General features: G+C 41.5%; 1 protein-coding gene across 1 annotated transcript; it reads right to left on the reverse strand.

Moving 5' to 3' along the window:
• Positions 1-76: 76 nt before the first annotated feature.
• On the reverse strand, positions 77-14178 carry cdhr5a (cadherin-related family member 5a). Its single transcript, XM_087845103.1, has 14 exons — positions 14069-14178; positions 11421-11593; positions 10897-10956; positions 8362-8451; positions 8197-8283; positions 7780-7884; positions 7515-7700; positions 6547-6637; positions 5404-5501; positions 5113-5319; positions 4105-4218; positions 3949-4015; positions 3398-3558; positions 77-1510 (listed from the first exon to the last, which is right to left on the reverse strand). The coding sequence occupies exons 1-14, from the start codon at positions 14157-14159 to the stop codon at positions 929-931; spliced, it is 2112 nt and encodes a 703-aa protein (XP_087701229.1). The 5' UTR covers positions 14160-14178; the 3' UTR covers positions 77-928.
• Positions 14179-25964: the final 11786 nt, after the last annotated feature.

The following is a 25964-nucleotide window of genomic DNA, read 5'->3' on the forward strand; positions in this document are numbered from 1 at the left end:
GAGTGCACCCACTAAACTCAAATCTGCTGCACAACTCACAGAAGCAGTTTCCTAACAAATATGGCACCATTTGTTAGGAAATAAACAGGCTTTCTAAAGGTATAAGATTTACTTTACAACAAATAAATTCGAAAACAAAAATGTGTCTTTTTTTGTGATAAGCTTAGTTAACAGTTTGAAAACTGAAGTTTTTGGCCTGTGGTGGTGTTCCCTCACAAAAGTTCAGTGGGGCAAGAAACTCAAAGAGTCAGAACAGATTATTTAGATTGGCGGGTCCATATAGGAGGTTTCTGTGAGTCCAAAGAGGGTCTGATGTTTTTTTAAACGATGATGTCTTTAAAAAAGAAATTAATTTCTCAGGTAAACGTTGGAAAGGTTTCCTTAAAAACCTTTCCAACGTTTAGAAGGGGAAAACGTTGCTCTTTGATCACCTGTTCGGTGCTGTGTTGCTACATTTATATGCAAACTGTTACACACCGCACAGACTGTAAAGCATCGGATCTCAACCTCGCCTAGTGAAACACTGACTGCTCGTGTTTTTTGCCCCGCTGGACTTGAGGTCATGCTGGCACTGTGATCTCTACAATTCCTGTAATGGGGACTGTAATAGTCTAATGGGCACAATTATAAACCAAAAATGTGTTAGTGTTATTGGAAGACCTTATCTCATCTTTAATACTTGGCCCACACTGGTTCCAAGTGTATGTTTGGTATCCAGTTAATTCCGCTGGAACTGTAGTGTAGTATACTCACAGTAGAAGACAAATACTTCTGGATGCTTGAGTCAGTTCTTTGAGGTTGGGCAGTAGTCCACAGATGTTAAGCGTGCCATTGTCCACTGCTGAGACTTTGACTGTAGGCATCCAGGAAAGCAAACAGCATTCTGCTCAGTCCTTTCAGACTCCAGTTTGACCTCTGACCTCTGCTGTCAGTGCTCCCGCTCCTGGCTTCCTTCCTGTTTTTCTGAACTAGCGTTCTCTGGGTGCTGTTCGTTGGTCTCCTGCCCATCATCAGCCTCTCTTAAAGGGGCTGCCGGGTCTCTGACAACACTTTCCATCTCTACCTCCCCCTCCAGCTCCTCCTCTGTCTCCTCCTCCACCCGGCCCACAGTGTCTGGGATGATCTCCACCTCAATGTCTGACGAATCTTCACTCTCCTTGAACCACACAGTCTTCTGGCCCTCCTTCCTCCGCTGCTTGGTCAGGATTGACCTTTTAGCATATTCATCCTCATCTTCTCTGCCCCTCCTGGAGGGTCTCACTGAGGGACTTCCCTTAGGGATGTGGTTAGTATAGATGCCACATGAAGAACAGTGGTGGCTCCGCCTCTCTAGGGGTATGACGCGGCCCCGGGCCTGGGGGAAGGTGCTCCTTCTGGGGAGAACGTTGTTCCAGCGTCTGGCTCCCCGACGGCTCAGGTCCCCCTCATTCTGGAAGCCATCATTGGTGTACTGCAGGGAGTCTCTGTGGCCACTTCGGGGCTGGCCGGACTGCAAACATGGGCTCAGGCACTACAGTCAGGAGAGAGGTTCCTCATTAATAAAGAAGTTAATGCCTGAGGTACTGCCATTGCACTACTTTCAGTCTGTCTCTGAAGTCTAAACAATGGAGGTGTCTTTTTATACTTTATCATATAGCCAATAAAGGCTTCGAAGGCTTTCACTTGATCTATGAATAAGTGGGCCAAGCAGAAATGCAGTTTATCTAGTCTCCAATAATGAATTCCATGTTATTATATTACATATGTACAAAAATAACCACTATTTACTTTAATAGTGTAATGTGCAGTAACAATGTTACCACTTTTAAAAGCTTAGTTTCAGGCTGAGCCAAATTCTTTCTTTGTCACAATCACAAATTATCCAAAATGTTTGTGTTTCAGTTTTGCTGAATGACATCCTGGTATTTTATGAGAAACTACATATTCAGTTGAAACGACTGTACGGGTGGTTAATGAGTCAGCCAGTTTGCTAATGTCTGAAAACCAAACTCACTCTCATCTGAGAGGCAGGTGGTTCAAATCATTATAAAAAACCCAGAAGCCACTAAGTCATAGGACCTACACTGGCTACACCACCTGTTTTTTACCTTATCATTGACTGAGACACTGCCATCCACGAAAGAAGATCCTGCTTCAACATCTTCAATCTTGACTAAAGTTTGTAACTGACTACACTGACAAAGAAAATGTGTTTTAGAGGGAAAATAGAGTTGTTTTACTGCAATTAGGAAAGGAGAGACCTGCAATGCAAAGAAAACTGTAACAACTGTTAAACATGGTGATGGCAGCATCGGGCTCTGAGGCCAGTTTGCTGTCAGTAGAACTGGTATATTTTAGGTGGACTAGCACACAATTCATCAGCATAGCCTCAAACCATCTGTTGAAACTTACTTGAAACTTACATCACAAGCCTTTGAAAGATATTTGGACTTTTTAAAAAATCAGCTCCTATAGTAACGACTCCACCTGACAGTTAAATATCTGATGAAAATTATACCCAAAGCTTGTTGTCAAGGTTGATTCTTGCTAAGGGACATTTTTTACAGTATATGTATACTGCAAATGTTAACTTTGACACTTTGTTTACTTTAGAAAACAATAAATCATTTGTATGATGTGTGCTGTGAGATCAGAAAGAAGGAAAGACTGAAAGCCTGGTATTCTCCCGCTCTGCAGGCCTACTTGTTGTTCCTAGAGTACTTAAAAGTAGAATGGGAGGGAGAGCCTTCAGTTTTCAGGCCCCTCTTCTGTGGAACCAGCTTCCAGTTTGGATTCGGGAGACAGACACTATCTCTACTTTTAAGATTAGGCTTAAAACTTTCCGTTTTGCTAAAGCATATAGTTAGGGCTGAACCAGGTGACCCTGAATCCTCCCTTAGTTATGCTGCAATAGATGTAGGCTGCTGGGGGATTCCCATGATGCACTGAGTTTTTCCTTTCCAGTCACCTTTCTCACTCACTATGTGTTAACAGACCTCTCTGTATTGAATCGTATCTGTTATTAACCTCTGTCTCTCTTCCACAGCATGTCTTTTATCCTGTCTTCCTTCTCTCACCCAACCGGTCGCAGCAGATGGCCGCCCCTCCCTGAGCCTGGTTCTGCTGGAGGTTTCTTCCTGTTAAAAGGGAGTTTTTCCTTCCCACTGTCGCCAAAGTGCTTGCTCATAGGGGGTCATATGATTGTTGGGCTTTTCTCTGTATCTATGAAGCGCCTTGAGGCGACATTTGTTGTGATTTGGCGCTATATAAATAAAATTGAATTGAATTGAATTGAATATTGTCTGTTACACTCGTTTACATGATGTCCAAGATGGAAAGCAGTGAGGAAGGATTAAAGATTTGTAAACTTATCATCTTTTCACCGGTTTAAAATATTTCCATTGCCAAACCGACTAACCTCACATAGTTTGTCCACACCCGTATTTCCCTTCCACAAGTGGGAAACTAAGAAGCCAATAACAATCAGGCAAAGGATCAGCAGAGCTGCCATGATCAAGCCCAGAAGCGCCATGTCACCTGGACGATAGCCGATGTTTGAGGGAGATGGGCTGCCTAAATCTGCACAGGAAGAAAAGCAAAGGACTTAAGGTTAAAGGAATGATTATTATTAAAGCTATGATTTCCTTTAACTTTAATTAAAAATGAACAAATAACACAGTGCCCATTTTAAATTTCACTGAAATGTTCAGGAGGAACTAAATGGGCTCCCAGCCTCAGTATGAAGTAATATTTCTGGCTTACATTTGACTTTGTTTTACAATATTACAAATAAAGAATAACAGCAAACCCTTTAATTTTGAAGAATAAACACAGTTTTGAAATCATTAGTATAAAAACTGTTTTTTATAAAGATTTAGTAATGTTTTTAGTGATTTCGTTTTTACTGATATGACATGAAATTAGAAACAGGAGAAATAAGGTGAAAGTTTTTCCAGTCCGAAGTCTCACCAGGTATGACCTGAACTGAGAGGGCTGCAGTTCCAAACTCCCCTGTTGTCACATCCACTGCTCGGAGCTGCAGACAGTAAAAGTTTAACAGCTTACAAAGTATCAAGAACCAGGAAGTCTTTGCTCTCATTGTGCCATGATGTCTTAAAAAGTCACCTGAAGAGCGAAGGACTCTGTCTTCACAACTCTTTTCAGTATCACGAAACCATCAGAGGTCACATTGACGTAGCTGCTGTACTGAACCTCGTATTTGACATCTGGATTCACACCCTGACAAACAAAGATTTTATCTTGTTAGTTTAGCATTGGTTGTGCATTTAAAGCTGCATTAAGTGATTTCTAACCAGCAGGAGATAGAAAATAATGACTAGCAACAGCTTGCACAATAAACGTAATTGTGATCACGTACCTTTTTAACTGTACAGGGGTTAATCATCATTAGCTCCGGCATGCAAAGTAAACACTTGCACATTTTTAACAGTACTCTAGTACTCCTGTACATTTAAATCTGTATAATCTACTACACTAGAAACAGATTTAGTATGTTCTTCCTGTAAGCGGTTCTTTCAGCCGGGGTTAAATGAGAGCAAGAACTTTAAGTTATTCTTCTCCATATGACTTTATCAGGCTCTGACATGGTTGTGGAGGAATTTTGCCCCACTTTTCTCTACTTGTTGTTTCAGGTCACTGAGGCTTTAATTTCACACAGTGCTCTTAAGGTCCTGCTGAATTCCAATCAGCTAAAGGTCCGGCCTGGAATGTGGCACTGCAACACCTCGATTCTTCCATGTTCAGCCATTCTGTTGTCCTGTTACATGACCTAGACTGTAGTCTAATATATAGCTGTTCTATTATTATTACACACTTCATGCTTGGGATGAATTTACTGGCACTTTGGGTTAGCATCCACCTGAATGGCCCAGACCAGCAAAATGCCAAAACAAATGATTTCCTCGTAGCACGTGTACCTGACAGTCGGTCGGTCTCTACAACCCTTCCATGTGTAAATCAGCAGCATCCATAGCTGACCTTTTCAGTTAACTCAGTAGGGGGTTACTAATGGTTTTGCTTATTGTAGCCACAAGCTGTCGAACCAGCCAAACGTCAGGGTTAGGCTTATAACATATACCATAATCATTAGCTTTGATTTCAAAGAGCGCTCACACTGGCGAAGTCTTCGTCCCGTGCTCGGACCCTGAAGGGTCGGTTGGTGTTTCGGTCTCGGAGGATCATGGTCTCAGGCACAGAGTTGCTGTAGATAAATCCTTCGTATCGCTCCCTTTCAAAACGAGGAGGACTCCTGCTCTTCTTCATCACATCAATGGTAACCTGTGTCACCGCAAACTGATCTCTGTTGGTCACCTGTGATGCCTGATAGTAAAACCAAATATCTAATTGCTGAAAATCTGTATTTTCTTTATATTATTTGACAAATGTATATAATATTTGTTTTACCAGGATAGTGAGAGTTATTGGACCAACAATATCAGCAGCTTTGGTCATTGTGATGTTCCCCGTTTCTTCATCAATCTGAAATATATTTCCTTCGTTTCCTACAGATAAAGGAAAAAAAAACACATAAAGAAAACTAAGAGCATTTTCTTTATGCTGCCCTACAAACCAGCAGAATAAGCTTACTTTATTATTTAACCACGACCTGAATCTGACTTATTGAAATTTGACCTCATTAACAGAATGGTGCCATGAGAGCATGTACAAAAACAAACTAAGCAGCAGTGATTGCAAAGTGGGTGCAATCACTCGGTCGTTGCTAGCCTCTAAATGGCACCAGGTAACGATGATTTACTTATTTTTTTCTTCTGAGCTTCTTATATTAATTAAAATGAACAATTAAAAATAAATAGAAAGGATTAAAAGCATTTTGATAACTACTTTTAGTAGTAGAGTCTTCAAACTTCTATCAGTTCAATTAAATTTTATTCATACAGCGCCAAATCACAACAACAGTCGCCTCAAGGTGCTTTATATTGAAAGGTAGACCCTACAATAATACATACAGATGATAACAAGTAAGACTGGTTTCTGAGTTTCACAGCTGGGGTGGACGAGGCTAAGCATCAGGCTTTCAAATGAATTAAAAGTCTGTCTGGGTCTTTGGTTGATTAATAGGCTGGTGTGAAAAATTGCTGCCACACCGCCCCCTCGGCCTGTGCTTCGAGGTTTCTGGTAGTTAGAATGACTCGGGGGTGTTGATTCATTTAAACTAACATAATCATCCTGCTGCAACCAGGTTTCTGTAAGGCAGAGTAAATCGATTTGTTGATCAATTATTAAGTTTAATAATCCACATTTCACAGTTTTACTCTTTGGTTCAGATGTGGATACTGTATTGTTCTTTCTTTGTGATTTTTTATGTTTAAGTTGCTTGTTGCTGGTTTTTAGTTTGTTTTTTGTCTGTTTGGGAGCTGACACAGTCTCTGTGGAGATGGGTTTTGGGGGGTAGCAGGAGGAGAGAAGCTGCAGAGAGGCGTGTAAGACTGTATCAGTCTGTCTATATGTGATAATCAGTTTAATAAGCACACCAAACTGAAACTGTTGAGTGTAAAACTCGGGTCCTCAAAAGGTTTTGTATCCGACCTCGTAATATTCTGTAGCTGATCTGCTCGCTCCTGTTCTTGTCTCCATCCTTGGCAAACACAGGTCCAGGTTCCAGCACCAGCGGGCCTTCCTGAAGGTGAAAATCAGTATGTATTCATTTCAATTCAATTTTATTTATTTTATTCACAACAAAAGTCACCTCAAGGCACTTCATAGATACAGAGAAAAACCCAACAATCATATGACCCCCTATGAGCAAGCACTTTGGCGACAGTGGGAAGGAAAAACTCCCTTTTAACAGGAAGAAACCTCCAACAGAACCAGGCTCAGGGAGGGGCGGGGCCATCTGCTGCGACCGGTTAGCTGTTATCGTGTGTCGTCCACACTGACTGATTTCACAAGTCATTACCGTTAATATTACTATCACTGAATAAATACTGGCAAACACCATCCATCCATCCATTCGCTTCCGCTTATCCTTTTTCAGGGTTCGATGGAAACATTTCTGAAAATGTTTAATCATTTACATTATTCCCTCCCCAGATAACAAATGTATTTAAAACAGCATGAAGGTTATTGTGACCCTCAAATGTCTGTGCAGTGTACAGACTTAAGACACTTTGTCCTGTTTCCTGTGTATTTGATTTTTCTGTGTAGCAGCTAAAGTAACAGTGTTTGCCTGGATGTGCACACTCTTTGTCCAAAGTAGCACAGACTGGTATACATTTCATATAGTCGTGAAACTGTACTTGGATAAATAAAGAATATGTTTTATACAGAAAACCAGTTTTTTAGATGATAAATGTGTTTTCATGACATCATATCAAATTTGAACTTCCCCTGTATAATAAGGTTTTTAACCTTTTTTCTATATGAGCTAGAATAGCACGATGGCTCTTGCATAATTAAAATAAGGCCCAGAGATGTCAGCCGTGTGAGCGACTTCCTGTTCAGGTGAAGCACATTTCTTTTCTTGCTGTGATGTAAACGTCAGACTCAGACCCCACCTGTTTCTCTGTGAGGTTGACTTTGCCTCTGTAGCCGCTGCTCACACACAGTTTAGCAGTTCCTAAGTTTGTCCTCGTGCATGGATGAAACCACGGGGGCCGGTTGTCCACATCCTTCACACGCACTGTGATGGTGGCCACAGAGGTGAAGAAGGGCTTGTTGGAAGCTGAACCGTTGAACGTATCCTGTAAGAAGCAGACTTCAGACTGGTTTTTAAAGAAAAAACAGACCCATGCTGGATGTTTTCATAAGTCATTACTGTACCTGCACGTGTAAGACCAGCGAGATCTTTTGTACAACATCGTAGTCCAGGACGGTTTTCACAAGAATCTTTGGAGTATTGACGTTTTCCAAGCGGAAATACTTGTCCTGAAGAAAACCGACAGAGACAGATCAGCTGATCTCACTTGGATTTTGTGGCCTGAAGCCTGAACAAAGGCTACGCTCAAAGGTCCATCAGAGGTTAGCAATTGAGGGAACCTTTACACTTTTCTTCCCGTTGTTAATAATGAAGCTTTAGTCATAGACATAGTTTTGTCCAAGAGAAGTTGATTCATGTGGAGCCTGGGCCTCACAGATCAGTGTGGTGTAAACAAATAGCAGATGCATGTATTCCATTCATTCGTCTAAATGCGTCCGAACTTCATCATAGTCATTTGGACATAGTTTGTCTTGTCTTACTGTTGTTGTCTCCAAGCGATAATACAGCGGCTGTGAATCAACATCTGTGGCTTCTATCAGACCAATACTGGAGTTGACCGGAATGAGCTGCAGGACATAAAATGGTTCAAAGAGGAAACACAAACACATGTTGTTCTACAAGCATGAAAGAGCAGTGCAGCCCACCTCATTCACATCCAGCACATAGTGGTTCTGAGCAAAGTTGGGGGGGTTATCGTTCACGTTTTCAACCAAAACCTCGACGGACTCGTTCACCTTGAGGAGAGAGAAGCAGCTCAGCTTCAGTCAAACAGTGAGAACACAACAACGCATCGAGGCACTACTCCTAACAACACAACGACACAACAGCACTCAAGCCTTATCCGGTCGTTAAGTCTGACGTCACTAGCCGTGTCTGGTCCTAAACTCCGCTGCAGGTCCATATATCAAACGGTCACTATGGCATTACTGAGAGTTGAAAAACTGTCTAAAGTCTTTCATCTTTAATAAAATGATCAGCGTTCTGCTCTACCAGGTGTAACAATTGAGTTTAACATCCAGGGATCCATGAAAACGGAATTTATGACATTTAACGGAGTTAGAAGTTAGCAGGAAGTTAGCTCGCTAGCTTCTAGAGGTGGGAATCACCATACATCCCACGATACGATATTATCACAATACTTAACGCACGATACGATATTATTGCAATTTTTAAAAATATTTTGCGATATTCAGATTCTGTACATAAAGGTAAACTTTATCAATATTCATTTTATCTAATATCAAAGTCTCACACTCAGTCTTTCTCTCATTTCAGTCAGTTTTATTGTTGACAAACTGAACGGTTTGTATTACAGTCTAGTCCAACTTAACTGAACGCAACCATCTGGTACAATTATAGCTATTCTGAACTATGAAATGTATGAAAACTATGCAGCCCCTTCAGCAACTGAAGAATTTGAAAGTAAATTAAAACAAAATATAATTTTACATTAAATAAAAAAGTTTTAAACTTAATTAAAATAAAACATGTCTTAAATTAAAATAAGTAAACTGTCATGTTTATTGCTGCCAAAAACAAGTTAAACACATTTGGACAGTGAAGGAATGTCAGGATTCTTGCTCAGAAAAAGGATCAACATGCTCTGAAGTCAGACTTCAGAGCATGAACCAAACTTTTTTTGTAACAAAATATCGATTTCTGCCGTCCCTGTATCGATACATTATTAGCAAACAAAATATCACGATACTACACAGTATCGATTTTTTCCCCCACCCCTACTAGCTTCTATCTAAATACAATATAGCATGTAGAGCCCGTTCTCACTCCCGAGGCGTAACATGCCGACGTTTTGTCACGTCCCGCGGCGTTCCTGAGGAACGCAAAAGGAGACCTTCGGCGTTCTTATGGTACGCGGCGGGTTATGGCTGAAATCCAGTGCAATGATGCTCCCTCGGTAATAGACGTTCCAGCCCTAAACCTAACCTTATCCCTAGCCCTAACCATAACCTTTTTCCTGATCTTAACCAAGACTTTAATGATGTTAAATAGCGTGTTTCTAAGCGATTTGAAGAAAAAGAGCGAACATGTGTAGATTGAGTCCATACGGTTCTCATATTTCCTGATTTTTCCAAGGTCGTCATTTAGGAACGTGGTGGGTAGCCGAAAACGTAACATGTTGACGATTTGTCACCTAGCGTAAAATGTTACGCTTTGGGAGTGAGAACGTGTTGACATGTACTGACTGTGGGGTTTTGGAAACAAATTAAAACGTACAGCTCTGTTATCACTTCCAACATAAATGAAGACAGAAAACTAAACAGCAGTGACGTTTGTAAGGTTACTGAAGTTTGGCTAGCTGGTATATAATGATGTGCTATGTGACCGCTAGCGACACAGCTATGTTAGCATAATATAAACAAGCTAACTTTTTTCAACTCGATAAAAGTTAACGTGAGTGTTCTCGGCGGTCAGGAACAAATGTAATCGCATGGCAGGATGCTGTAAAAGGACCAAACTTCAGCCAGGAGAACAACTGAGATAATCCATCCACAATACGAGGTTAGTCATTCATATACTGCTGCATGGGCTGGGCTGTAGTTACATCCTAAGGTTTTAAAAACTGAGCTTAAATAAATGATTAGCGGTAATAAAAGCCGAGGGAGGTCAACAGTGATCACTGACTGTTTTAGGAGCTTTTTGAGGTTAAATAGAAGAAAATACAAAACATTAAACATGTTAACAACACAAAAGCCATATTAAACGCAGACTACTTTAGGCCCGGAAGTAGGATTCGTCACGTCATCACTTAACGACCAGATAAACATGCTCTGTGGGCGGAGTCAAACTAGGAGACAGATTTAGAGTGTGACACGCATTTTCTGTTTAACTTGTTATATAATAATACAATATAATTTTTACATTTATAGACACAAGTCATTACTTACAGCAATGATAAACATTTTTTAAAAAGTAAAAAATAACTGTTCATTTCCATTTTTATAATCATCTAGTTTTTCTTGCCAAAGTCACACGGGGTCACTGGTGATGGGGCAAAAAGAGCCGGTGCAGCTCTGGAGCTGAAGAACCCTGACAGGTGGAGTCCCTTACATGAGAACATAATGTTGGCATCAGGCGTGTACAGGTGACCTGATGTCCTGACTTTCAGATTCATTTCCCCCAGACTTCTGTCTGTTTTTAATGTGATGACTCTTACTCACAGATCTAGAGCCAGCTCTGCTGCACTTTATCCACACCATCAGAGTCGCGCTGGGCAATGACTAATAAAGAAACAAAAACAGATACATGGGACGCGCCTACTGCAGGAATATTCTGAAATATTATTAGCTGTAAAAGAATACAAATAAATGTTCATAATGATATCATTACAGTACATGCTCATATAACCTAGGTCAGGGGTGTCGAACTCCAGGCCTCGAGGGCCGGTATCCTGCAGGGTTTAGATCTCACCCTGGGTCAATACACCTGAATCAAATGATTAGTTCATTACCAGGCCTCTGGAACTTCAAGACATGTTGAGGAGGTCATTTAGCCATTTGAATCCGCTGTGTTGGATCAAGGACACATCTAAAACCTGCAGGACACCGGCCCTCGAGGCCTGGAGTTCGACACCTGTGACCAGGTAGTCCTGAAAACACTTTATAAAGTTTCTGCATACCACATTCAAATATCCAAAAACTGATCACATATCTCTTATATACATTATTTGTGTTCCATACATCACCTCATAGTCCAGGCCTTTCTTTACCATGAGGGCGTTTCCTTTCAGGTAGAATAAATCTTCAGGGTTCACCGTCACTGTCAGAGTCACATCACTGTTGGAGCTGATTTTGGCCACCTGGACGTCAGCCGTGTTGTTTTCTGACACTGGTATGGGGCCAGGGGGCACTGTGCAAACTGGGAGAGCATAGGTGACAGAAACATGTGCAGTGATTGAGGTTTTACAGCAGCAAGATGGTAAATGGCCTGTATTTGTATAGCGCTTCACACAACCTGTCCTCCACACATTCACACACTGGTGATGGCAAGCTACATTGTAGCCCTGGGGCACACTGACAGAGGCAAGACTGCCGGACACTGGGCCCTCTGACCACCACCAGTAGGCAACGGGTGAAGTGTCTTGCCCAAGGACACAACGACCGAGACTGTCCAAGCCGGGGCTTGAACCTGCAACCTTCCGATTACAAGGCGAACTCCCAACTCTTGAGCCACGATCGCCCAACACACAGAGAGAGCTCAGGAGGCTACGCTGTGGCTTCATCACGCCCTGCTAATGTGTCCCTGCTAAAGTCTGCAGATCACAGACACAGACGTGTACATGATACAGTCACCTGATGGACTTTACTCTAAAATAAATTAAGCTTTTGCCAGCGCCCATTGTTTTCTGAGATGGTAAACCTCGGTTTATTTGCACTTTAATGTCAAAGGTTAATCATCAACTCGTAGAATACAAGCACTTCTTCTTTGATCAGTTGCTCCTTTTATGAGCTTCCTGCTTCCATCATGTCTTAAATCCTCTTCTGTCCTCCTTCACTGCATCTTTTAACCTTCCCTGTGGTCTTCTTCTCTTTGCCTTCACCATCATTTGTCCACCATATCCACTATCCCTCCTCTGCACATGTAAAAACCATCTTTGCTTCTTAAACTTTGTCTCCAGATTTCTGGACCTGAGCTCTTCCTCTTGTCCATCTTAGCATCTTCAACTCAGCTCTGCCTCCTGTCTTTATGTCAGTGCCACTGTGTCCAACTTTGCATCACAGGTCTTATAAATCTTCCCTTTCACTATCCTTCTGTCACAAATGATACCGACACTCCTCTTCAGCCACTCCACCCTGCCTGCACTCTTTTTCACCTCTCTCGAGCCACTAGTCGCAGCTTCACTTTTCAACCTTCCCTCTTATTCAGACACATGCATGTGTGTAGAACACACATACACACACACACACACACACGACTGGCTTGCACACCGGGGCTTAGGATTGTGTTTTGTTTAAGCCACATGCTAAAATATGCACATTTTCAGAAAATATAGAACATTTTCTTACTTGTGTTATTCGTTTAAGGCCTGATAGTTTTTCTGTGAAAACCTTTTATATCTGGGTGGTCCATATTTGTTAAAATTCCCCACAAAAGCGGCAGACATCAACCTCATCCTAAACTTATAGATGCCACTGATGAGCTTGTGGATGTTAAGAGGTTAAATTACAGGAAATACTTCTAGTAATGACGATTCTGAACATTTAGAAGTATTAAGATGTAAACATAGTTCTAAATACAGTAAATATAGAAATATTAAAACCCCAGTTCTGAAAAAGCTGGAGCACTGTGAAAACGTCCTAACGTTAGCTCGGTAACAGTTCCAGAGATCATTGTCTGCTGTCTGCTTGCATGTTTCAGCAACACAATGCTAAACCTCGTACTGTAGCTGTTATAATAGCATGGCATTGCAGTAGCCGCCTGCAGTTCAGACCTTTCACCAACTGAAAACCTCCGTCCCAAAAGTTCAGCAGTTCATATCCTAATTTCCTCACGTTTCAGGAACAGCGTTAAAAGAAGAGGAGATGCTGCACAGAGACAAACATAGCCCGGGCCCACAGGTTTTGTGACGTGTTGCTGTCATAAAATTCAAATTTACCTTTTTTTACATTTTGTCATTTGAAACATTTGCTTTTCTCTGTTCTACTGTGAATAATGTATTGGTCTCTGAGATTTGTAAATCATTACATTCTGTTTTTATTTATCTGTAACTCACACAGCATCCAAGCTTTTTGGGATAAAAATCTTAAATCAATGTAAAAACTGAGAAAAAATGTTTTACATTAACCCAAGGGATCTAAATGTTCACAGCTACATTAGTAGCTCCTGTGATGGTTCACATCATACTGTGATAATACGATCTGTGAACAAAACAATGTTATTACCAAAAATAGTGGTTAGTCACATCAGGAACTGTACAGCATGTACAAAATATATCTAACAAATGAAATCAGTCCTGAGCATGGCATTAGTTGGTTTCCACCTTAAGGTTCGCCCATGATGTGACCGTATCACTTGGCCTAAGGATTTGTGTGCCTGGCACTTTGATCATATATTATTCCTGAACTCTTCCTTCTCTCTAGTTTTGAGATTTTTTTTCAACATACGGCACAAAAACACAGTTAGCCGGACCCCTTCAGGCCTCTCAATAAACAAACAAGAAAATATGCACTTCTCTTTTTTAGGTGTGAGTTTGAGAGGACACAAAAAGGGTGACGATCTCTTCTTCAAGGATGAAAAACTGCCCCCACACACATTCTGTCCACAGATTATCATCCACAGGTCCTCATCCAGCCCCACATCACCGCCCTTCACAGAAAACAAAGCTCCACTCACGTCTTTGAGCCACACAAAGGTTATAAAGGCAGACTGCAATGAAGCATCCAAGGACAACGTCTACAGGTTTGCGCTTCGATTTCAGTTCCATGTCCTGATTTCAGCAGCGGCAACAAATGAAGTCCCGAGGAGGATGAGGAGCCCCGTGGTACCAGCTGGTACTCGTCAGCATAATGCCCCGTTTGTGCTGCTCCGAGAGTGGGAGTAGACTACAGTCGCAATGTTTGTGACTTCATCTTACGGGCACATATTGCATTAAGCGCCTGCCAGCAGAGGACTCGCAGCCTCCCACTAAAATACTTGCATCTCTTTTAGCTGGACTGGTCATTCTGTACTGGTGCCCCTGTTTTTTTCTGGGAGAAATCCAGCAGAGGAAACTGGAAACTTTTCTCATGCATTGATATATTTTAGGTAGACAGCCCTTTCAATTTGCTTCTTTGTATGACTCACTAGTGATGACATACTAAATATACATGCATATAGTTACTAGGGGTGCAACGATACAAAAAATTCACGGTTCGGTTCGGATCGATACTTTGGTGTCACAGTTCTATATTTTTTCGATACAAAAAAAAAATTTCATGCTTTTTTTAATTTGTCATTTATTAAAATTATAAATATATATTTTAACTCAAAAGTACAGTTTTTAAATTTAATGTTGCTGAAACAACAAAGGGATAAAAAAAATAAATCTATCTGATTGAGAAATCACTCATCTTTGGAAAAGAGAGTTTATTACAGAGAAATGTCTCTTTCCTAAATAAAAGCTATACTATACGCTTCTTCTGGGCTATATTCTCAGCACCATATTAAACATATCAGGTCCCCATAAGGAGAATCATGTGCTAACGGCTGTCTAAATGACTCGGGTAAAGTTTGTAGCATGCGTGCTTGTTTTTGTCTGCTTCCACTTGTCTTTGCACTAGGATGATGTCGGAGTAAATGTGCAGTCATATTCGTTGTGTTCCCACTAGTGCTGTCAGTGTTAATCTGAAATGACGTTAACGCCACAACACGGCAAATTTCCGTTAACGAGCTACTGTGGATCGCCCCCTGCGTGGGGCTGGACAGCGTCAACACGCTAACGAGCAAACTGCGCTAACGCACTAGTTCCCACCCATGTAATTGAGCATTGTGTGGACATACTGTTTTACTTTAGTCCATGACACGCTTACCTTCAGGGTCATACTTCACATGAAGACCAAAATAGTTCCAAAGGCCAGATCTGAATGAGGGTGGGAGAGGTTCAATTTGCCACTTTGCAGCAAACTTAGCTTCTGTCTTGCTAGCTTGTGCTGCACTCAGTGGATCTGCACTCGACAGTGCAGCCTAGGCGGAGTAGTCGAACGCAGATCCACTGAGCGCTCAACACAGACAGCATCGTCAGAAGAAAAGTTGATCAAATAAATTAAAATTTTTTGTATTGTTCGATACATATGCGTACCGAACCGAAAGCACTGTATCGAACGGTTCAATATCGATAAGAGTATTGTTGCACCCCTAATAGTTACACAGTATTCTGCATATACACACATACAGTATTATGCACATCTTTTAGGGATTACGTGGGGAGTAAGGAGGTTAGTTACAGGAGAAGTTGCATCTTGGAGAACTTGAACTTTCAGACCTTCTCTGCACACTCACTGCAGTCTCTAGGATGAGTCCTGAGTCAGAGCTCAAGGCTCTGAGAAGCCAAGCCATCTGCTTGAGGGCTGCTTAAAACGGTTTCTCAAGAACCTGCCTGAGTGTTCAGACTCTTTAGGTTGTAGCCATACCATGTAAAGCAGAAATGTGGTTGGTCCAGATGCCCATGGCAGTGGACCTTGTACCAGATTGTTTAATGCAATCTTGGAGGTTAGGAAGATGCCAGAGCAACGGAGAAGTTTACTGGTATCGATTTTAATTCATTAGCCTGTCGTTAGTTTTTGGCACAAACCTGGGATGGCTAAGCATCCTTAGGCCAGATACTTAAACCCAAGTTCATCGGAGTAAAGCACTTAGATGAAGAAAAAAGTGCTCGTATGACAGAGTGTGAATGAGGCATGTTGTATTAAAAAGTGCTTTGTAAGAATCCGTTCATTTGAACGCGGCTGCTGTCCAGAGCTGTAGTACCTACAGAGGATAAAGCTGGTGAGCTATACGATGACGCTATGGGAAAGAATTGTTTATGTTGGCTAAGAGGTGATGATTAGCGAGTTTCAGTCCCAAGAAAGAGCACTTCAGATGTGATGTTTGCTTTGGGTGTTGGAGGAGTTGCAGTGTCTTTGTGGATCTGGAGAAAGCATTTTATAGAGTACCAAGAAAACAACTGTTGTACTGCTGGCAGTATGTATGTGAGACTGGTGCGGGACATCTATGAAAACATCTAAACAGTAGTGAAGTGTCCGGCAGGAGTAACAGATGGGTTCAAGATGGGAGTGGGATTATATCAGGGATCCTCTCTGAGCCTATAATGGACACTGAGGCAGGCAAACAGGAAGGAATCATTTTTACTACTACAGGAGTTGTTTGACTCCTCTTGCAGTCATTGTTCAGTCAAACTCAAAGGTGGGGCTTCTTTTTCAGTGTGACCAGCAGACTAGTTTTCATTTATCACCACTGTCAGTATTGAATAACTGGATTTTAACATTTATAAGGTGGAACTATTATGCTTTTCCTTATTTTGTGCCATGCATATACTCTCCCAGTGGTGGGAGCCTACACTTAAAATGAGCAGTAATTCATATAATGAGGCCACGTAAATCTGTGAGCAAAAAACTCAGGCTGCAGGCTACACTAAATACTCAGTCAGCTTTGGTTCTGAATAATATCCATGTACTGTGTCTGCCACAGCACGTAGTCTGAAAAATGATCTACAGTCCTAGTTCCCACAAAAGTCTTAAATGTAAGAGACAAAGTAAGAAAAAACACAACATTTATACAAAAGTTCTGAAAATGAAAACCAAAAACCAAAAAACAGAAATGTTTCTGTGTCCTCTGCTTCCTGTCTCATCCCTCACATGATGACAATGACAGAAAGTTACACTGGCACAAAGTGGGACACATAATGGCCTCACATGTGGACAAAGCAGCACTGTGCACACACTAGGCTGTAGTACATCGCACAAATACCCTCCCCGCATCTGTGTGGGAACAACAAGCTCAGAGTGTCATGATGTCACACAAAGCTCATACATTGTGCCTCCATGCAGAAATGCTTCTCACCAACACAGGCAGCTCATCAGTCTGTAAACATTATATATATTTATATATATATATATATATATATATATATATATATATATATATATATATATATATATATATATATATATATATATATATATATATATATACACACACATGTGTGTGTGTGTAGATATGAAGGAGGATTCTTTTTGCCTTGGTTCTCATGAAGATATATATACAACTAAAATATCACTGAAGTTAATGATAAGCGCTAATTGAATGATGTAATTCCTCTTATGTCCACCAGGAGGAGCCTGAGATCCTCAGTTTAGACTGAAACTAAAATATTTTTTGGACTTTTCATTGCATCTACACTCTCAGCTGATGTGCTCCGGAGCTTTATCAGTAAGGTCTTTATCAGTAAGACATAGTGAGAAAGATTTGCTACACATACAGTGATAACAAAGTATAGCAGAGACAAATTATATACAACTATGTTATACTAACAAGCTTTATTGAAGTGTTTATACACAAGTTACAGAAATTCCACAGACATTAGAATTGTAACATAAAGTAGTTTTTAATGAGTTATAGCAAGCTTTCACACCTTTTATAAATTCTGTACAGGTGTGTGATGTTAAAGCATTTCCTGTTTTTCTACTGACACATTCATATATACAAACCCTGCCATATTAACTTATATTGGCACAATGACAGTGATCAGTCAAATTATTAACTGATGCTGACAGGTTACGATAGGCTGTAATCATCACACCTTGACAGATGAAAGAAAAGCAGATTCAACATCTTCACAGAAAAGTCTTTTCAAATGACTTCAAATAGATAAAGACGAAAGAGGAACAAATGAGTTCAGTGATTTCTAACACAATTTTAAAGAGACACAAAACATGTGTGTCTTGGAAGACACTGAGGAAACAAAGCAAAGCTACAATGAAATGCAAAGCACCTTAGATAAAATGACTACAAATGATATAAAACATCAAAGGAAAGACGCACAATGATGACAAAGAGATGTACAGCAGACAAACTTACACAACATCTTACACACTCAATGTTCTGGGAGAATTAGACAAAGCTGTGTGAGGATAGGTTCCAATTACCACATCAAAAAGATGCGACAAACAAACAAACAAACAAACAAACAAACAAAACAAAAACAACTTCCCAAAGACCTAAAAGCATTTCAAACAGACACAGAACAACTTCAAAGAGATCCCCAATAACGTCAGATACACGAAAGATTACTTCAAAAAACCCCAAATGGCCACAAAAAGCATCTTCAGTGCAAAGCTCTGAAGGGCCTCTATAATATCTGTGCCCATAGGTCCGTTTCCTTTCATCTGTCCATGTGGACAGTATGTACAGCAGGAAGGAAAATAAACCAACAGATTTGTTTGACCACCACTGTCATGCCGAGGCGGGTGACTTAACTCTAACATGTTACACTAACTGGATACTCAACATTGAAAATAAATATGTATAATAAAAATGTATGAAAGGCAGTATGTCAAGTTGTATCTTATATAACAACACTCCTGACGTGAGTTATAGGTAATAATTTGAGCTGTGTTTGGTGATGTAACTGTTACTCAGCGTCGGGGAGGGGTTAACAGAGGAAGTAATCTCATTAGAGACCTACTTAATGGAATTCTTATTCTATTAAGCAGGAGCTGTGTCTTTAAGCCTTGTGATGGATAGTACAGCTGTTTCAGAGTTTTTTCTCACTGAGAAAAAGTTTTACTGCCTAGTTTAGAATAAATTGTTTTGTTGGGGTTTTCCTTTTTCAATTTCCAAACTAAACTGGATAGAACTTCATCTTTGGCTCTATTCCACAGTGTGCCATTTTATCCTGTCTCCCTCCCCATATTCCCAACCAATCATGACAGCCTGGTTCTGCTGGATGTTTCTTCCTGTTATGAAGGAGTTTTTCCTTCCCACTGTCACTTTCTCGTAGGGTCGTCTGGTCGTCTTGTATTATTGTCAAATCTTTACCTTTATATATCTCTACTTTTAAGATTAGGCTTAAAACTTTCCTTTTTGCTAAAGCATATAGTTAGGGCTGGACCAGGTGACCCTGAATCCTCCCTTAGTTATGCTGCAATAGATGTAGGCTGCCGGGGGATTCCCATGATGCATTGAGTTTTTCCTTTCCAGTCACCTTTCTCACTCACTATGTGTTAACAGACCTCTCTGTATTGAATCGTATCTGTTATTAATCTCTGTCTCTCTTCCACAGCATGTCTTTTATCCTGTCTTCCTTCTCTCACCCCAACCGGTCGCAGCAGATGGCCGCCCCTCCCTGAGCCTGGTTCTGCCGGAGGTTTCTTCCTGTTAAAAGGGAGTTTTTCCTTCCCACTGTTGCCAAAGTGCTTGCTCATAGGGGGTCATATGATTGTTGGGCTTTTCTCTGTACCTATGAAGCGCCTTGAGGCGACATTTGTTGTGATTTGGCGCTATATAAATAAAATTGAATTGAATTGAATTGAATATATAAAGCATCTTGAGACAACAAACCACATGAAATTTTCAAGACTGAAAAACAAATTCAACACCTGCTAAAATCAAACACTGAGAATCATGTTTGTTCACTATAATTGGTAACATAATGATGTCACACTATTAAGCATCATTAAGGTATTAGCAAGTGCTTAATTCATTATTTATATATCATTACGCCTTTGCAGTATATGGGAATTTTTGATCCTTCTTGTAAAAGTCAGTTGTCACATCAGACACTGATGTTGAACCAGAATATTGGTCTGGCTCAGAGATCCCATATTTCATCCCAAATGTGTTCTGTCACTTTGAGCTCAGCAGTCCAGTCACGTTCTTCCACATCAGACTCACTCATCCATGTCTGTTTGGACCTTACTTTGAGTACTGATGCACAGTCATGTTGGAACAGGAAGGGACATCACCAAACTCTTCGCACAAAATTGGGAGCATGAAAATATTCAAAATGTCTTGGCGTGCTGAGGCATGAAGTGTTCCTGTCACTGGAACAAAGGGGCCGAGTCCAACAGCCCCACACCATAATCCCCTCTCTACAAAACTTTGCACAGTACAGTCAGACACGTAGCAAAGCGTGATTCATCACTTCAGAGAACAAGTCTCCATTGCTCTAGAGTCCAGCGGCGGCGTGCCTTACACCACTGCATTCTATGCTTTGCATTGCGATTGGTGATGTGAGGCTTTGATGCAGCTGGCCATGGAAACCCATTCCAGGAAGCTCTCTACTGATAATTCACGAGCTGATCTGAAGGCTACCAGAAGTTTGGAGGTCTGTAGTGATGAAGTCTACAGAAAGTTAGTGAACTCTACACAATATGTGCCTCAGCACCCTGATTTTACAAGGCTGCGTTGCTGTTGTTCCCAATCATTTCCACGCTGTGGAATATTTAGTGGAAAGAAAATTTCAGAGTTTGAGTTGTTACACATGTGGCAAGCCAGGCAATATTTTTTGGGGCGGTAAACAAAGCAAACCGTAAATAAAAAATAAAAATAAAAAGTGTGGTCCTCCAATTATGCTCCAAAATAATAGATATAAAATCTGTATGAAGACAAATCATTTTAATGTACACATCAAAGGATTGCCACCGTGCTGCTGGTGCTGCTGCAGCACGGTGGCATGGTGGTTAGCACTGTTGCCGCACAGCAAGAAGGTCCTGAGTTCAATTCCACCATCAGGCCGGGGTCTTTCTGTGTGGAGTTTGCATGTTCTCCCCGTGTTTGCGTGGGTTCTCTCCGGGTACTCCGGCTTCCTCCCACCGTCCAAAGACATGCAACTTGTGGGGATAGGTTAATTGGATAATCCAAATTGCCACTAGGTGTGAATGTGCGAGTGAAAGTGAGTGTGAATGGTTGTCTGTCCCTGTGTGTTGGCCCTGCGACAGACTGGCGACCAGTCCAGGGTGTACCCCGCCTCTCGCCCTATGACAGCTGGGATAGGCTCCAGTGCCCCCCGCGACCCTGAAAAGGATAAGCGGAAGCGAATGGATGGATGGATGGATGGATGGATCAAAGGATTATAGGGGATTCTGGTGCAACTGTAACCAGGAACATAAATAAACAGATTACAACAAACTGCTCTGTGACCGGGACAAATACAAATGAATAATAATGATAATAATGTGACACCTTAGCATGCTTGTCCACAGCTGGCCAAAGGAGGAGATAGAAGCCACTGACATCAAGACCAGGAAGCTCCTGACCATGCATGGAGGGTTTCACCTCAAGTCCAGCACTTCCTTCCTCCCGCATACTAAGCGGAAGCGAAGAGGCCGGGGACTGGTGAGTTCCTGTCCAGGATGAGGCAACAACCATCCACGAATACCTCAGGAAGATCGCCCCAACCGACCACGTGCTCAGCACATAACAGCAGGGTGCAAGATGCTAGCAGGCAGGGCATACATGGAACGCCATAACCAAGTGGCCGTCATAGTATACAGGATCATCTGTGCCGAGTACGGCAGGGAAGTCCCGAGGTCAAAATGGGACACGCCCCCAAGGGTGGTGGAGAATGACCAAGCTAAGATCCTGTGGGACTTCCAGATACAGACGGACAAAATGATGATGGCTAGTGCCGGACATAGTGGTGGTAGACAAACAGAAGAAGACGTGATCGATGTCGCCATACCGAATGACAGCAACATCAGGAAGAAGGAACACGAGAAGCTGGAGAAATACCAAGGACTCAGAGAAGAGCTGGAGAAGATGTGGAGGGTGAAGGTAACAGTGGTCCCAGTGGTAATCGGAGTGCTCGGTGCCATGTCTAAAACTGTGCCATCTCCAACTCTCTCAGTTACTGCTTACAGCCTGTAGACTGACTTCTGTGTGACAGGTGCAGGCTAAATTTTTTAAAAGAAGTCACCATGGTTGCCGGTGCCTTGGTGTTAGTTTAGGTTGGTATAAATGAAATTCACTATTCACTAATGTTAACATTTTCTGTGATTTTCTCTGCTAACATCACAAAGTAACCATTGCCAGGCTATGACCAAATTCAGGGGCTGCATCCTGGACATTTATACAAATTAGAGCGATATGGCCTAAAATCCATATCGCGATATAATTTGAAGCATGTGCGGTAACGATATATATTCTTTTCTTCTGTATAACGTATTTTCCACACAAAAAATACTTTAATTTTCTAAAAAATCGAGAGAGTGCCTTATGTATGAATTCTGGTTGTGCTTAGTGACCTCGAACCGATTTCTGCGTGCAGAAATCTGTTAAAAAATGTTTTAGTACAACTTTGGTAAGCCGCACTGCTTGATGGATTGTCAGAACATTACGGCTGCCGTAGTGAGGAGCTTCGCGGAGTAATCTGGGTCCAAAACTCCGTCCATTTCAGGTCCCAAAGTCAAACAACACTAAGAGTTAAAAACGGTCTAAATTCTTTCATCTTTAATTAAATCATCAGCGTTGCTGCTTTACCAGGTGTAACAATTAAGTTTTACATCCATGAAAACAGAATTGATTAAATTTAACGGAGTTAGAAGTTAACAGGAAGTTAGCTCGCTAGTTTACACCTAAACATTTCATACCATGTTCTGACAAAGACTTTTGAAACTAATTAAAACGTACAGCTCTGCTACCACTTCCAACATAAATGAAGACAGAAAACTAAACAGCAGTGGCGTTTGCAGGGTTACTGAAGTTGGACTACCTGGTATATAATGATGTGCTACGTGATTGCTAGCGACACAGCTATGTTAGCATAACATTAACACAGTGAAGCTGGAGGATGAACGCCAACTTTTTTTCCACTCATTAAAAGTTAACGTGAGGGATTCTGGTGGTCAGGGACAAATGCAATCGCATAGCAGGATGCTGTACACGGGCCAAACTTCAGTCAGGAGAACAACTGAGATTATTCATCCACAATACGAGGTTAGTCATTAATATACTGCAACAACATGGGAATAGAGCAGCTGCGAGAGAATTCAGCATTAATGAATCAATGTTACAGAAGTGGAGGAAGCGCAGTTTTTGGCTTTCCCCATATTTCAAAAGCTTCATCTCTTTGCTATGACTGTCGCCATAATTTGCAGATGATAATGGTTTTAGCCGCTGCGATGCTTTCGACCAAACAGGCGCAGCTTGATGACATCATCAACATGCGCTATCGGATAGAGCGGTATAGTCAAAATCTCTATCGTTGGCCAAATTTATATTGTTTCTATCGTATATCGTTTATATCGCCCACCCCTACTTTTGAGTATCACTAGAAATATTATAAACAGTCGTCTCCATACCACAGTTTGCTATCAGTAAACACCCACAGCATTCACTGTTAGCATACCACATCCATGTTAGCAGTGTATAAACGATAGTTTAGCATAAATTAGCACAGGCATCAATAAAGGACTACCGTATAAAACACTTTTACTAACCGCAGGCAGATGGCAGAGGTGGGACCAAGTCATTGTTTTGCAAGTCTCAAGTAAGTCTCAAGTCTTTATCCTCAAGTCACAAGTCAAGTCTCAAGTAAAGTCAAGCAAGTCAGAGTCAAGTCGTAAGTCAAGACAGACAACTTTCAAGTCAAGTCCCAAGTCCGAAACTTTAAATTTCAAGTCCTTTCAAGTCTTTTTTAAAAAACAATGTTGCAGTTATATGTTAGGTGTAAATAATAGACCATGTGTTCTGTTTTTTTAATCTGTATTTATCTCATCACCTGATGAAACAAGTAACTTACAAAATATGCACAAACTAATTCTGAAATTGCACCTTGTACAGCTCAATTAAACTTTGCTGCAAGAATAGTCTTCCTCTAAATTACAAATTCACGGAATAAACATTCAGTGAAAAATACAAAAGCAGAACTTCCTGTTGAAACAAAAAGTGCTGAGATTTCCTTATGTACAAAACAATGAACCATCGCAGTAAATTTAGTGCAGTGTGATTAGCAGTGTTGGGGAGTAACGGAATACATGTACCGCCGTTACGTATTTAAAATACAAAATATGAGTAACTGTATTCCGTTACAGTTACCGTTTAAAAAGGTGGTATTTAGAATACAGTTACTTTGTTGAAATAAAAGGATTACACGGTGGTACTTCCCTGTTTCATATTGTGGCGGGTCAGGACTGTTTGGGTTTTGTTTGACAGCTACGTTCTGTTGTTCCAGGCGGCAGCGTTACGGTTGCCATGGTTACAGGGTGACGCTCTCTCTCTCTCTGCGTGTTTCCTGGGTGAGAGAGCGCCTGTTGTTGTTGTGCTAAGCTAATAGGCAGAATGCTACCGGTATAGCTCTAAAGAATGTAGCATCATAGGCAGTGTAGTCCGTGCTGCAGGGAGAATGGACTGCCATACCCGTTATGTGTCTGTGAGCGAGGGAGGGAGAAAAATGAAAAGTACGAGCTGTCATCGAGCAAAAACGGGAGCTGGAAGCATGTAAATATAATAATAACCACTGCAGCCAAGAAGAATGCCTGACGAGCCCAGTTGTAAGTAAGCTATTAAGACTCGACTGTACACCGTGTTCGTGTTTTTAAAAGTAACCTTCCCAACACTGGTTAGCTTGTCCTCTCTCTCATCTAATATATATATAAAACAAACACCCAGCACGCCCCTGCCGGCGGTTTTATCCTTCAAGCTCGGGTCCTCTACCAGAGGCCTGGGAGCTTGAGGGTCCTGCGCAGTATCTTAGCTGTTCCCAGGACTGCGGTCTTCTGGACAGAGATCTCCGATGTTATTCCTGGGATCTGCTGGAGCCACTCGCCTAGCTTGGGAGTCACCGTACCTAGTGCTCCGATTACCACGGGGACCACCGTTACCTTCACCCTCCACATCCTCTCGAGCTCTTCTCTGAGCCCTTGGTATTTTTCCAGCTTCTCGTGTTCCTTCTTCCTGATATTGCTGTCATTCGGAACCGCTACATCGATCACTACGGCCGTCTTCTTCTGTTTGTCTACCACCACTATGTCCGGTTGGTTAGCCACCGCTATTTTGTCCGTCTGTATCTGGAAGTCCCACAGGATCTTAGCTCGGTCATTCTCCACCACCCTTGGGGGCATCTCCCATTTTGACCTCGGGACTTCCAGGTTATACTCGGCACAGATGTTCCTGTACACTATGCCGACCACTTGGTTATGGCGTTTCATGTATGCCTTGCCTGCTAGCATCTTGCACCCTGCTGTTATGTGCTGGATTGTCTCTGGAGCAACTTTGCACATGCGCAGTAAGGATTGGGGAGTCCTGATCCGTAACTATCTTTTTATTTTTCGTTTTTGTCTACATTATATTGAAATGTTTCATTATTGGAAACATTTATAGAGATACTTATTATTCTTAACATCTTAACAGATACTCCTGTAACTATCGTAAAACGCTTCGACTGGAAGTGGACACCTTTCGCGCATGTGGGGTACCGATCGGGTTTCCGGTACGGATCGGGTAGTGACACCCCACCCATCCATGAGGAAAAGGAGGACGCTAGTGATGCGCGAATCATGAACGAATCGTTCAATACTCGAGAATCACTTTACTGACTCGTGAATCATGATTCACAAGCCCAACTGACTCACTGACTCATCCCTGTTGCTGTTAACAGCAATGTATCTAGCTTATAATTAAAATTGTGGAGAAAAACACAACATCCAGTATCTTAACAAAAACATTTCTGCTCTGAACTGGAAGAAAAAACCCTGAGTAGAAGCTCACATCAAGAAAATAGCTCCTCGGTTCACAGTAGCATTGCTCTGCTAAC

Source organism: Neolamprologus brichardi, chromosome 1, assembly GCF_056152115.1.
Source record: "Neolamprologus brichardi isolate AB-2024 chromosome 1, ASM5615211v1, whole genome shotgun sequence".
Taxonomy (NCBI): Eukaryota; Metazoa; Chordata; class Actinopteri; order Cichliformes; family Cichlidae; genus Neolamprologus; species Neolamprologus brichardi.

Bases quoted from the DNA above. Each gene is read 5' to 3' on its own strand.
- cdhr5a (XM_087845103.1), bottom strand. From the start codon at position 14,159: ATGGAACTGAAATCGAAGCGCAAACCTGTAGACGTTGTCCTTGGATGC. The intron at 10,957-11,420 runs GTGATGTATGGA...TTTCTTTATTAG, and splicing joins AGAAAGGCCTGGACTATGAG to TCATTGCCCAGCGCGACTCT. The intron at 7,885-8,196 runs GTAAGACAAGAC...GGTTTTCTTCAG, and splicing joins ATCGCTTGGAGACAACAACA to GACAAGTATTTCCGCTTGGA.